We start from the raw sequence: 13,312 nt of genomic DNA, 5'->3' as shown, positions 1-13,312 counted from the left end.
AGTCCCCGATCGATAATTCAGACTCAATAGGGACCGCATAAAAGATCGAAATGCAGTCAATCCCACATGTATCAAACTCGCATATATTGAATTATTGTCTATATTGAAAAGTTGTAAAATCCCGTTGAAAACCCCCCGCAAAAGTATAGTGATGTACTACGTGTACATTAAACTCCCGTTTACCACCACATTCTATATGTCGACCGCTGCGCCGTGCCACGCCCTTGCAAGTGCGCTTCTCCTCATGGAGACGTGATTGCTTCTCGAATCGTAGGAAATGTTCAATGCAGACAAATTTGAAATGGCACTGTTTTGGCAGATTCTGTCAAACAAAAGATTGAATCTGAAGGGTAGTACATGCCATGGAGGAAAAATTAGCAGGGTGCTCTCAGTTTTGCTCGCTGCACATATGGATGGCTTGTGCAAACTAGGAGTTTTAGTTATCGCAAACATCATATTAGGATTTTGCGAGCGGCCAAAACGAATCCAACCCCAAACTCTACTTGGACGGATATGTACATTACAGTTTGAATTGCATCCGTACTTCGCGGAAAGCCCCCTTTGCGGCAGTGGCGAGCAAGACGTATTGCTGTGTGATTCACGAGTCCACATTGAAGGTGTTTCATTCGTGTTTGCATGGTTACAAGTTAGTGGGAATGGACTGGGACATTCTGCAAGCTGGAAGCCACTTCCGAAACTACAGTAAAACCTCGATAATTCGAACTCGGTTAATTCGAAATTTCGGTTAATTCGAAGAATTTGAGCGGTCCCGTCATTCTCAATGCAAATTCAACCGGATAATTTGAATGGCCCGCGTGGCTCTATTCGTATAATTCGAAGTTTCCGGCTGGTAGCAATGTGCGTCGGTTAGGTTAGGGCGCTTCGTACAGTCGCCAACCGATTTTCCGAGCTCGTGGGGACTGAAAAATAGTCCGAAAAACTCGTTAGGCAAAGAAAATTATTAGTGCGGCTTAAAAAAAAAAAAACTCTAATAATGCCCTGCCTCATACTACGCTTGGAGGGGATCGACTTCCTTGGATTTGCGCAGCAGTGACGTTGTCTCCGTGTACAGTTGACACGAACGTCACCGCGTTGGCGATCTCCGCCAACGGAGTTTGCCATGGAGATCCAAGAAACAAGCTTCGCTCCGCTTAGCTCTAACGAAGGCACAGGAGGTAGCGCCGATCACTGAGACATGGGTCTCCGAGACACCTGCTCAATGTACACGCCGCGTTCAAAATAGTAACCGAAACTTTAGAGATAAAAAAAAAAAAGAAGCTCGCTGAATTAACAAGCGTTGAGTCAGCGCGCGCGAGCGCGGGCGCGGCAGCAGTGAGCGAAGGTTCGTGTGGTCTATCGCTTCAACGGAAACTGAGCGGCGAAAGCACAGCGCAACAGCGCATAGGTCAGGGCCGTCTGGAGATCGCTTTCAAGATATGGTGCGCGCGAGAACCCGCTCCGGCGCTAAGTACGCAGTTGTTAGAAGAGTAGGGGCGCGATCTTGTACGCGTTCCAAAATGGAACGGAGGCGTTCCGTTCCATCGAGCCGCACACGATTGGTCAATTTCAACCGCGACGTTCAAATTGACCAATCGTGTGCGGCTCAATGGAACGGAACGCCTCCGTTCCATTTTGGAACGCGTACAAGATAGCGCCCTAGAAGTCGCTCGCCCCCCCCCCCCCCCCCCCCCAACGGCTTTTCGCGCCAGGGAGTAAGTAGCGTTTACGCTCCGCCGTGCGTTCACTCTCCATGAAAGCGCGCGTCCCCCGCGCGCTGTCACTCGCACATATGGGGGGCGCGCGGCAATAAAAAAACATCCCACAATAAATGGTTAAAAGGTTAGGGCAGTGCGCATATACTAGAAAGGAAAAAGAAAAAGTGCAGCACTCTGGAGCGTTTTATCAGCCAAGGAAGAGCGGCCATGGCCTCCGAGACGGGAGGATGGCGCGAGCTCTCTATTATAGAGGCTAGAAGGGTTCTTCTAGCCTCTATATCTCTATTGATAGCGCGCGCCTTCCAATGGAGGCTATACAGCGAGCCACTGGAATCCAAGCCAGTGCGAAATCCAACATGGCGGCCTCCAAGTTTGGAAAGTAAGATTGGGTAGTGTGGCTCGGAAACAGTGATTTTTAGTCCGGGAAATCGACCTTTGGGGTCTCAATTCGTCCTGAAAAATTGGGTGCAAAAATGCATGAACTCAACGGGAACCCTGACGGCGCATTTTTGAAGTCCGGTATATCCATCAAGTCCAAATTTTTGAAGTCAAACACCCCCACGCCCGCTTTCGCGGCAGTTATCGATTCCGTGAACATCGTTCGCAACTTTGTTGAGTGCAGTGCCGGTGATATTTGTATGCTACGTGCTGTGAGCCAGCTGGAGAGCATGGCACTAGGGGCGGCGAACTACCGCGCCAAGTAATCCCGCATCAGTGATTACTTCCGAGTAACCTTTCTCGGACATGGAAAATAAAGATGGTTTCTTCTTGCGGCAAGTTCTTGCTTGTTTTCTTTTTTATTCATTTCGGTTAATTCGAAAATCCGCTTAATTCAAAGAATTTTCGTGGTCCGGCGACCTTCGAATTATCGAGGTTTTACTGTAACAGTGTGTGTGTGTAGTGCAGGCAGTCATCGATGCAGAGGTCAAAGGGAAAGGGCCGAGAACGAAGGAACGTACCGGCCGTAATGCGTCGGAGCGCTGAGGGCTAAGCAAAAAGAGGTGCGCAGACTTCTTAGGGTGCTTGAGAAATGAGGACGACTAGTTCCACCAGGAAGTTGGTTCCGAAACCAGACACAACATCCGCCTGTCTAGTTACCCATATATGACGATCAGCCATATAAATGGTGTATTGTTGGTATTGTAATGGGCACGTGGCCGGGCACGTTCACGTGCAGTTCACAGTACAAGTGCACTGATGGTGGCACAGCGCTACGGCATATGACGCTACTCAAGGATACGATTGCTTACGTCACGCTTGCGTCTGAGCGCATGCCGCTGCCGTTCCGGAGGAGATGCGGTAGACGCTTCGCGCGTCTGTCAGGATTACTTCCTCCGACTTCCATCATAAGGCGCCACTGAGAGGGCGCTCTCCCCCACGACCATAAAGCGGGCGTGAACACTAGCTGACGCAGGAGAGCAGGAAAGAGCAATCAGAGAGGGTGGTGAACCATTGGATTGGCTGCATCTGGCTGGCATTGAAAAAATAGAGGAGGCGCTGGCCAGACGCATCGGTGTCTACAAGCGATGGCATTCTTGGTACAGTGCCAAAATGCTGTCGTCCATGTATTTCGCTGGTTCTGGTCACACAAAATGTTGCAAAAGTGAACGTATCTTCGAAAGTTATTGCAAATGCGGCCCAAGTATGTCGACACGCTGCTATACACGCATACACTTGCCTGAGATCTGGTCAGGCGGTATCTTGACCATTGTTGTGCTGTCGTCGCAGGTAGTCGAAAGTACAGTCAAATCTTCATACCCTGGCAACATAACAGAAGTTGACTGCACAGCAATAGTCGAATGATTGTGGGTTTCAATGCAATTAGCATTCTTCGAGAACTGCACCCAGTTTGCGGTATGTCTGTGTTTTTATCTGTCCGTTTGTCTGCGCCTAACAGTTTTACCACCAGTTTGTGTCACTGGAGAAGGACTTGTTGTTTGGCTTGCTGGTGTTTGCTTACCGACATAATGTAGCGCGAAGGCACAAATACAAAGAAGAGACACAGATAGATGTCACGGGTGCTTGGTCTACTGGGTAGTCCGTGGCCTAATGAACAAAACATTGGGCTGCTACGCTGAGGGAACTGGGTTCAAAACCAACTGTCGGACTAACTTGGGTCATTGGGTATGTGCCGCTCTTCAATGAATTTCTTTGATGCGAACTTGGGCCACTGAGGCCACACGCCTCATATATGATGCGCTTTGGAGGTGGCAATACAATGTGTTGCTGCATTGCTTCATTGATAATTGCATTAGTGTCGACATTCATCGTAAGATGGGTTCTGCCGGAATTGTTTTTGCAACAGTCAAGCTCTTCATTTCACTTCATTGGTTGTCTCCCTCAGGCATTCAACGTGAAGTTGGCACTGTGACAGTGTTGCTTTTTAACCTGTGAATGAACAAATGCTGGACCAACATGCGCAGTTCCAACATCAGCAAAACTCGCATGAAAGTTCAGCTTCGCAACTAAGCTTCGCTAGTTTCGATATTGAGGAGGTGCCAGCAGCATGACCAATGACCGTGCCAGTGGTGTGTCAAAGCCAAAATATTGCCATTTCTCCTTGACTCAGTGTACAGATTAACACGCAGTGGTGCAGGCAGAGTCTGAATTATAGAACGGTGCTCTGTAAGGTGTCCAAAATTTGTGTCGTCCTTATACATTGTCTATGGCGTCAGTGGTAATGCCGTGAAGCAGTCCAAATAATTGAGCATGTCTGAATAACCAAGCGCATCCAATTATTGGCGTCTGAATTATCGGTTGGTGACTGTATTCTTCTTCTTCCTTCTTTTATTTTGGTTTCTCCTCTTGCCTCTTCAGTATGGAAACGAAATTGACCTCAAGCCCCTGGGAAGCCGTCAGATGCAGTCACAGTGTTTCACGGTTCACACCACCACAAACACTGATGACGAGGAAGTGAGATTTCTTGAGGTAAGTGAAGTTAGCAATCTTATTCCTCTGTAGAATGTTTTTATTTCTTTCGACAGGGCCAGGATATCTTTAGTTATACTTTATCAACCCCTGTTCATGGCTGGCTGGTCCATAGAAACACATGGGTGTATCGGCCCAGTTTTGCTTTTCACAGGCAAATTTGGGCTTGTTTATTGCCAAGTCGGTTGCTTGAAAACAAGTCACTTACCATGGTTATTTTGGGCTTGTTTGTTTTCGAGCCTTCATAATATAAAAAATAGTAATTTGATGAACGTTCACATGCTTCTTGGTGCCTTTACACGGTCACATTTCTAACTGACATCTACGGGAACTCTTATTTAGACCTGTAAATTTTGTCAGAAATGAAACAAGCAAACCAATAAGCAACCCAGATGCATTCAATGACAACAACCAGTTTCTCGAGGATTCAACGGTATTGCAAAGTGTGTACAAAATACAATGGGCAAAGTTCTTGTTTAATGCAAGTTATCCAGGCTTCTAACAAGATTTGGTTGGGTGAAATTTTCCGCTAGTCATGTTATTTTTAGACTAGCCTTGTCACCTGTTTGTCTTTGCTGTGAGACAGCTGTCCCCATGTTAGCTCATACTTGTGTTATCACCCTGCTCAGAGGTTCATAGACTTCTTTTTATCCGAGAACCGTCCTAGCTTGAAGAAAAGGCAAAGATTCCCCATGTCTCTGCTTCCATCTTCAGTATGGTGCACTGTTAAATGGAACACCTAACCAGTATTAACCCCTTAACTACCATGACAAATTAAAAAGAAATTGTTAAGTGTTAAATAATTTTTAGACCTGCATATTTCGCACAAATTTTTTCTAAAATGTATGATAGCAAGAATGCCTATTGAATTTTTACTGGTCTTGTCGAAAAAAACATAGCAAAAGTCATTGTGTATTATTTATTTGTCAAAATTGCAAGAAACTGCACATAAATATGTGAGCACATGTGCAAAAATTACAGTGAGTTCACGACAAGTTAACTCATCAGCAGCACCAGAGGACGCTCATTGTGATGACGAGTTACCTCATCGTCTGCAATTAAGGAGTTTTAGCCAATATAACTGGAATATTTCTTCATCTTTATTGGAAAGAAGTAGCTGGTTTATCGGACGTTAACAGTGCTCCCACTTCTGCGCCAAATGCGCCAGATTGCGCCATACGACATTTCCTGCGCCATCCTGATAAATATACACAATTTTGCGCCGAAGTACGCCAAAATTAGCGATTGCGCATTACATGTGTGGCCGCAGTGGCCCACAGACGTGCATAGCGCACATGACTAAAGCGGCTTCATAAATCGAACTTCACATTATCTATACATCAGCGATCCGATAATTCGGGCTCGATGGGGACCGCCTAGAAGTCCAAGTAACTGGGAGTCAGAAATATCCAAATTCGCCAGAAAATAACTGCATTTATTCCGCCAGTGGCTAAAAAAGTACCTTATTCTCGGTTGACCACTTTCGGGCATACGTTTACTGTCGCGAGATTTCGCGTCACTAGTGTCAGCGTCTACGAGCAACGGCATTCTTGGTAGTGTGCCAGGAACGCTATCATCCGTCGATGTGTCCAGCGCTAGTAGCGCGAAATGTCACGAAAGTGAAAGTATCCCGGAAAGGGGATTGTCCAAAAATAAAGCCGAAGTTTGTCAACGCGGTCTTGTGCACACGTACGCTTGCCCACGATCTGTTCAGTCCGTATCTCCTACCATCGTTATGCTGTCGCCACAGATAGATGAAAGTACAATTAATGCATGCACCGAATCTTCAACCTTTGGCAAAAGGACCGTGATTTTGTAGCGATGCCTTTCCTGCTGTCGCTCCTTTAACGAATACCTTCGCCTGCATTATCTCATATTTTTTTTTTAGAAATACTGCCAATTCCATAAGGGATTATTGCAGGTAAGGCACAAGGTCAAACAATAAACATAATGAAGTCATAGTAGTAATGTAGAAAAATACAAAATACAAACACAATATCTCAGTATAACAAACGTAGTAAGTAGCAACATCAAACTGAGAAGTATAAAGAGGGGTAATATGTATATCTATACAGTCCAGCAGTATTTTACAAAGGCGTTTACAACCTGACAAAGAAGGTTAGCAATTCACTAGTAACAACAGAGAAGAAGGTGTGCAACAGTTACATTTCATAACTGAGAATCTAGTAAGTAATTTTCAAGAAGTGACAAAAAATGTGTATTTGGCAAGCTATTGGTGATATTGGAAGGTAAACCATTCCACTGCCTTATGGCTAGCGGAAAAAATAGAGTATTTAAAACAGTCAGTTTTAAAACGATATTCCTGTAGGGTGTACGAATGCTTAAGCCTTGTTATTCTAGTGTTTGCGATGGTAACATACTTGGAGCTGTTAACATTTAACTTGTTATGAATTATCTGGTGCAGTAATTTCAATCGAGCGAGTGTCGCTCGGTTTTGGATTATGAGTATTCCGGCAGTTTTTAGCAGAGCACTTGGAGAATGTGTAAGTCGATATTTATTGAAGATGAATCTAATTGCTTTTCTTTGTACTCCCTCTAGCATATTAATTAATTTGTTAGTCGATGAAAACCAAGCTAAGATAGCATATTCTAAGGTTGACCTGATAAGTGCATTATAAGCTAGTAATTTAGTTTCTTGTGGGGCTTGACGTAGACACCGCTTAAGAAAGAAAAGTCGGCTTAGGGCCGTTGAAGTAATATGATTAACATGGGAGATCCATCTAAGGTCAGACGTTAGTGTTACACCGAGATACTTGTGCTCTGTGACTGCTGTTAAGGGGGCGTCGTTTATGGTGTAGGGGAACTCCTTCCTGTACATGGTGTTTTCTTGTTATTCGCAAAAGAACAGATTTTTTAGCATTAAGTGTAATTTGCCACTTTGTACACCACGCATAGACTGATTTTAGAGCATTGTTTAGGATTACATGGTCATCTGGTGAAGTAATTTCGTTATACAGTATACAGTCGTCAGCAAAGAGTCTTATGTTGACCTGAATGTCAGAGGGCAAGTCGTTAATATAAACTGGAAATAATTCAGGTGCTAATACGGTGCCTTGGGGCACACCAGAGGTAACCTGAGTTAGTTTAGAATTTGTATGGTTAATCTGTACGAATTGTGTCCGGTTAGTTAAGTAGTCCTTTATCCAATCGCTAATGGGACCCTTTCCGAAAGTGTGCTCAAATTTTAACATTAGTTTCTGATGTGAAACGCGATCGAATGCTTCTGAAAAATCGAGGAAGATAAGGTCTGTTTGGTTTTGGTTGTCTATGCCCCTGGAGACATCATGTATTAATTCGACTAGTTGAGTGACTGTGGATGAACCCTGACGGAAACCATGCTGAACCGGAGTTAAAATGTGGTTTTGATCGAGGTAAGCGTTTATGTGTTTAAGGATGATGTGCTCAAGCAGTTTACACATGGTACTTGTGAGAGAGATTGGTTGAAAGTTAGAGGGCTCATTTTTATTCCCTGACTTGTGTACAGGGATAATTTTAGCGGTCTTCCAGTCATTTGGTAGAGTGCCTGTGGATAAAGACTTCTCATAGATTAGGGTTAAATAGTGAGATACTAGCTCAGCATACCTTTTAAGAAAAGCATTTGGGATTTTGTCTGGTCCTGGGCTTTTTTTATTGTCTAATTTCAGTAATAGGTTTAGCACGCCAGCCCGTGTTACAATCAGAGGTCCCAGAAATATGTTAGAGGAAGATTGAAGGTGCGGCAGGTTATCATCGTCCACTGTAAAAATTAATTGAAAGTAATCATTTAAGTTGTTAGCTCGCGCTTCATTTTCTTCTCGTGTAACTTCGGGGCTAGGGTTAGACCTTGGCAACAGGTAGTTCTAGAATTTACGTGGAGAGGACTTCAAAAAGTTACCGAGGGTGTTTTGGAAATAATTGTATTTAGCTGCCTTTATTTTAGCTTTCATAGTGTTTATGGCTAGAGTTAGCTTTTGTTTGAAGTTTGCCTGAGCATTATTTTTCGTAGTCTGTCTTAGCCTTTTGACCCTTTGTTTCGCATGGATGATGTCACGTGTAATCCAAGGATTGCATTCGTTTCTTTTCTTTGTTCGTCGGCTATGCCGGCATATCAGCTGGCATAGAACGGTGGATGATAAGGGCGGCATATAGAATCGAGCGGAATGCATCGCTACAAAATCACCGCACAGGAGTCGACCGCGCTATGATAGCCGAATGACGACAGTTTTTTTTTTTTTTTGAAACAGTCACTGTCCTCGTCGACGGAGACATCGAGGGTGTAGTCGGCGCCGCCTAAACAACTTAAGGCACCGCGACCGTGTCGCTAGTTAACACGTCAATGAATAAACGCTGGACGCGTGGAGCCAACCCGAATGCACCGGAGTTCGCTTGCCCGAGGTTTGGGCGCGGTCGGTGCTGGGTCAATTAGGCTTCGCTAGTTTCGGTTTCCAGGAGGTGTCGGCAACATGGCCGACCACTAGGCTGTGGCGATGCCAGCGACGTATCAATGCCAAAATATTGCTATTTCCGCTCAACTCAGCGGTCAAATGAGCATGGAGTCGTGCAGGCAGAGTCCGAATTATATAGAATGGTGTACCTTAAGGTGTCTGAAATCTCGGTCATACGTATACTTTAAATTTATGGGCCAGTGATGGTGCCTCAAAGTAGTCCGAATAATCGAGCTTGTTTGAATTGCTGGTTTCGAAATAATCAGTCGATGCTAGTTGTGAATCGTCTAGTTGCTGAACAGAGGCTTCAGCTTTACGAAGAAAAACAGACCACTGAAAAGTACCTGGTGTCGTCTAAAGCAATAACTGAGCGTTACGAATGACTCATCAAGGCTGGCCTGGCTCAGAAGAGCGTTCATGACATTTGAGTCTGGCCAGGTGTTTCTGACTGATGCTAGAGCCTTGCTGAAAACATAACAAGGTATCAACTGTCAATGGAAAAATCATGCGACGTTAAAGACAACATCTGAGCAGCTTCACTCAACATCAAATAAACTAGTTACAGCACACTGTGTGAACAGGTTTGTTGTTGTCATATAAATTAAAGGGAAACTCATGTATTTAGAGGCAGAGCAACATTGTTTTACACAAAGCAAATACTTGAAAACAATTAAAACGGACACCGACCACGAAAGTTTTTAAATATATATATAATAAGACGTTTCGGCTCCCGCACGGGAACCTGAACAAAGAGTGAACAAGGCTCCCGTGCGAGAGTCAAAACGTCTTATTATATATATTTTTAAAAAACTTTCGTGGTCATTGTCTATTTTAATTGTTGTCATGAATATTCCCGACCAGACGGGTTTCCGTCCAACTCTTGACTTCAAGCAAATACTTTTTGGAATAATGCTTGTCAAATTTAAGTGTTTGAAATAGCTTAGGTCGTGTCCAGCAGCTGGCATTTATTAGCTCCAATGTGCTCCGAGCCTCCGAAATCTGTATCTGGATGCTCCAAATCTGAGTTCGTCAGTGGCACCACTGCGTTAATTTAGACGTTAAAATATTGTGTGATTTGTATTACCGATATTGATGGCCAGCTACCGAACTTACAGCTTCCTTTTAATTGCTTGTGTGTTTTCAAGGTGAGGGACGATGGACTGGTGTTGCGCGGTGCCAATGGTGTCGTGATTGAACGCTGGTGGTATGAGAGGCTGGTGAACATGTCCTACTGCCCCAAAAACAAGGTACTTTGTCTCTGGAGGCGGAGCTCAGGCCAAACGCAACTCCACAAGTACTATACAAAAAAGGTGAGCAGCAGCATGGGACCTAGTTTATGAATTTCATGAGAAAATTATGCAAGTGAAATAAAGAAAGATTGTAGGTGTCTGTCCTAGCAAAATAAGTCGTTATTGAATTCTTGGGATGTGATGTGCATGTCTTGTGGGGGTTTATATCGTGAAGGGTGCAGGCTAACTTATGTATAACAAGTAGGTATATAAATGTTAGCATTATTTCTGCATCTTTAGTTCAAGGGGTGGAATATTATTGTCAGTCTTGGTAAGTTCTAGAAACTTGAGTTGTTAAAGGGGCCTCTCAGACCCCGTCGGAAATTTTGGTTATATACATTAGTAGTTGTAAAGCACCATTCTAGAAAGAACTCTGCCACAATAATTTTTTTTTAAGTGGAGATAAAAGCAAATGGAATGTCATGAGCTGTAGTGCAAGGAGGTGAGCTAGGTACCCTCCCCACAGCAGAGGCTATCTGGCTTCTCCCATATCAGGGCTGAAGGCCCACCTCCTTTTTTGTCACGGGTTTGTTGTGACCTTGGGTTTGTTATGCACCTTTGTCATAAATTTACGGGCTGTTTAGTCGCTACCATATCTCCATTTGAAATTATTGAATAAGGTCGCTTCTCTTCTCAACCTTCAGTCCTGTTATGTACAGCTACATTTGTCTTAAGAGGTACCTTCTTCTTTTTTTCCCTTCGTAGTGTAAAGACATGTACTACTGTATAAAGGAGGCAATGGAGAGGGCTGCTGCCCAAGGAAATGTGCTCAAGTCTGGTGAGTAGCACACACACAGTTGTTGTACCACGAGTTTCCAAACTGGATTTTTGGGGAACTTGCAATTTCTGCAATCATGTTCTGTTGCATGTTCTTAGATGAAATGAATGTGCAAGCCCCCCGCTCCCTGCCCCAACCCCCTCACAGCCTGTTCTTGCACCTCTTAAATTTGACATGGATGTTCTGCTTTCTGCTTCCACTGCATATGCTGGTGAGCAGGCTCTCTCAGCCTCAGCTTGTGCAAAAGTGATGTATCTAGAAGTCATGCAACAAGTACCATAGTTACTGGTTGACTATCTGCTTAAAGGCGCTATGCAATCCCACTCGCCAAGTTGGTGTTACTTGGCTTTCATCCTGCTACCCCTCTCCTTTCATAATTGCTGAAGCATTCATTCATAATTCAGGGCATGGCTAATTGCCAGGAATTGGGCTGCAAGTGCTTTTAGTAGGTGCCAGCTGGTGCTGCAAGTAGGTTTTTTTCTTTTATATAGTCAAAAGATCAACGCAAAAAACCTGTTTGCTGCTCTTAGTTTTCTGCGCATGTGCGGCAGAGTTTTGTTGAATGTATTCGTAATAAACTTCAGTCGAAAGTCCAGCATTGTCCTGTGCATTTCTTTTTCTTGTGCTCGTGTCTGTAATTACTGGAACCCCTTACACTGTCACTGGAAGTAGGGTTTTCCACACTATTGGGTTGCCTCTGCAAGATGGGTGACCTCCCGCTCATGGCACAATTGATCCAAGGGTAAACTTGCAAACAGCAACAATGTAGTAAGGAAGAGATGGTGGCAAGGACAGTGGATCCAGATCATGCACCCCTGCTTTATTTACACTTCCAGGAAGACGTCCACCATCAGGTGCAAGTCAAACGAGACGTGGGGGGAAGGGCACTTGCAGAATTTCGCATATTCCTATTTCATGCCTAAATATGCAGCAAACTCGGCCACTAATTTGTGAAGCTTTGTCGGAAAGCCGACCTATCAGCAGGGGCGAATGGGTCGGGGTGGATCAGTAAATTGGGAGTGCAACTTAGTGCAATGCAGGGTAATAGAAGGGTCCAAGTGCAATAAGAAGCTCATTTTCAGGACTTCTGGTCCTATCTGCAGACGCCATGCATACAGCCTCACTGTTCAAACATGCATGCATCTTTCCCCTTAGTACAATTGCCTCACACTTTTGTTGGAACTCTTTTAGCATGGCACTATGGGCAATGTGCACCCACACAGGCCCCAACACAATTGTGCACTGCAGTAACCTATCAGCTTCCCATCATACCATCAGACCCCTTTCTATGCAGCTAGTACTGCATAATGTATTGTTTGAATTATAATAATCATTCCATTTTTTGATTGAAAGGTCCCCTTTTCGAGAAGAGAGCCCATATTAACAACCAAGCGCCGAGTCGTGGTACATCTTTACCCATTAGAAAAAAAAAATGGTGGGTTTCCGGCGGCACCAGGATTCGAACCTAGTACTTTCAACATAAGAGGCAGACGCTCTATCATTTCACCAGCATAGTCAAACGCCTTTACAATAATGAGGTCCTCGAGACTTCCAAATTCCTTCATTATACAGGTTGCGCACCATACCTTTATAAAAGAGAACCTCTTTAACGGGAATTGAAGAAAGACTTGGTGAAATAAGTCGCTAATTTTGTCGTCCACACTTTATCTGACAGATTGTGTGACAGCAGCCGTCCTTATTGCACCAATGTTCATAGCATTGATATGCGGCGAAATGCAAGAGCTACGCATAGTAAAGCTGCAGATCATCGAATGCCGCTATCGCATCCCTTGCCATCCAGATTCTTGGTTCGTTTAAAAGATGTTCTTCCTTGTTGCCTTCGTTGTCATTCGTGTTCATTCCGCTTTTGATGGTTTGGAAGACGTCATTGGTCGTCAGTTACGATTACGTCATCATGTCACCATCAACTGCAAGATATTCATCAGCCGTCGCACCCATTGATGCGTTACAACAAGCAGCATACTACGATTTCAGCAATTTCTAGAGCAGTGCAGCAGGACTACTACTGATATCTGGACGCCCTTAAAGTGCGCTTCTAGCACTGCCGTTAGTGCTAGCACAGAGCGCACCTTGGTGATGTCTGTGGAGAGCAGTGGCAATATTGCTATGTGGTGTTCGTTGTAAAGCAACAAATCG

The 13,312-nt window shown here is 44.4% G+C and overlaps 1 protein-coding gene across 5 annotated transcripts in view; it reads left to right on the top strand.

The window, feature by feature from the left end:
- Positions 1–13,312, top strand: part of LOC119450197 (MAP kinase-activating death domain protein-like) — a 133,177-nt gene that overhangs the window by 100,289 nt on the left and 19,576 nt on the right. For 4 of the 5 annotated variants that reach the window (XM_049665699.1, XM_049665700.1, XM_049665701.1 and 1 more), the window contains 3 exons: positions 4,533–4,643; positions 10,234–10,398; positions 11,083–11,155. In XM_049665699.1, coding sequence (XP_049521656.1) covers positions 4,533–4,643; positions 10,234–10,398; positions 11,083–11,155 — 349 coding nt within the window. Of the gene's footprint in view, positions 1–4,532; positions 4,644–10,233; positions 10,399–11,080; positions 11,156–13,312 lie in introns of all 5 variants that reach the window. The other variant, XR_007466387.1, reaches the window with a different exon arrangement.

Source organism: Dermacentor silvarum, chromosome 4, assembly GCF_013339745.2.
Source record: "Dermacentor silvarum isolate Dsil-2018 chromosome 4, BIME_Dsil_1.4, whole genome shotgun sequence".
In the NCBI taxonomy this organism is placed as follows: Eukaryota; Metazoa; Arthropoda; class Arachnida; order Ixodida; family Ixodidae; genus Dermacentor; species Dermacentor silvarum.
Note: the sequence above shows the minus strand (reverse complement) of the source record. Positions and strands in the feature narration are given on the sequence as shown.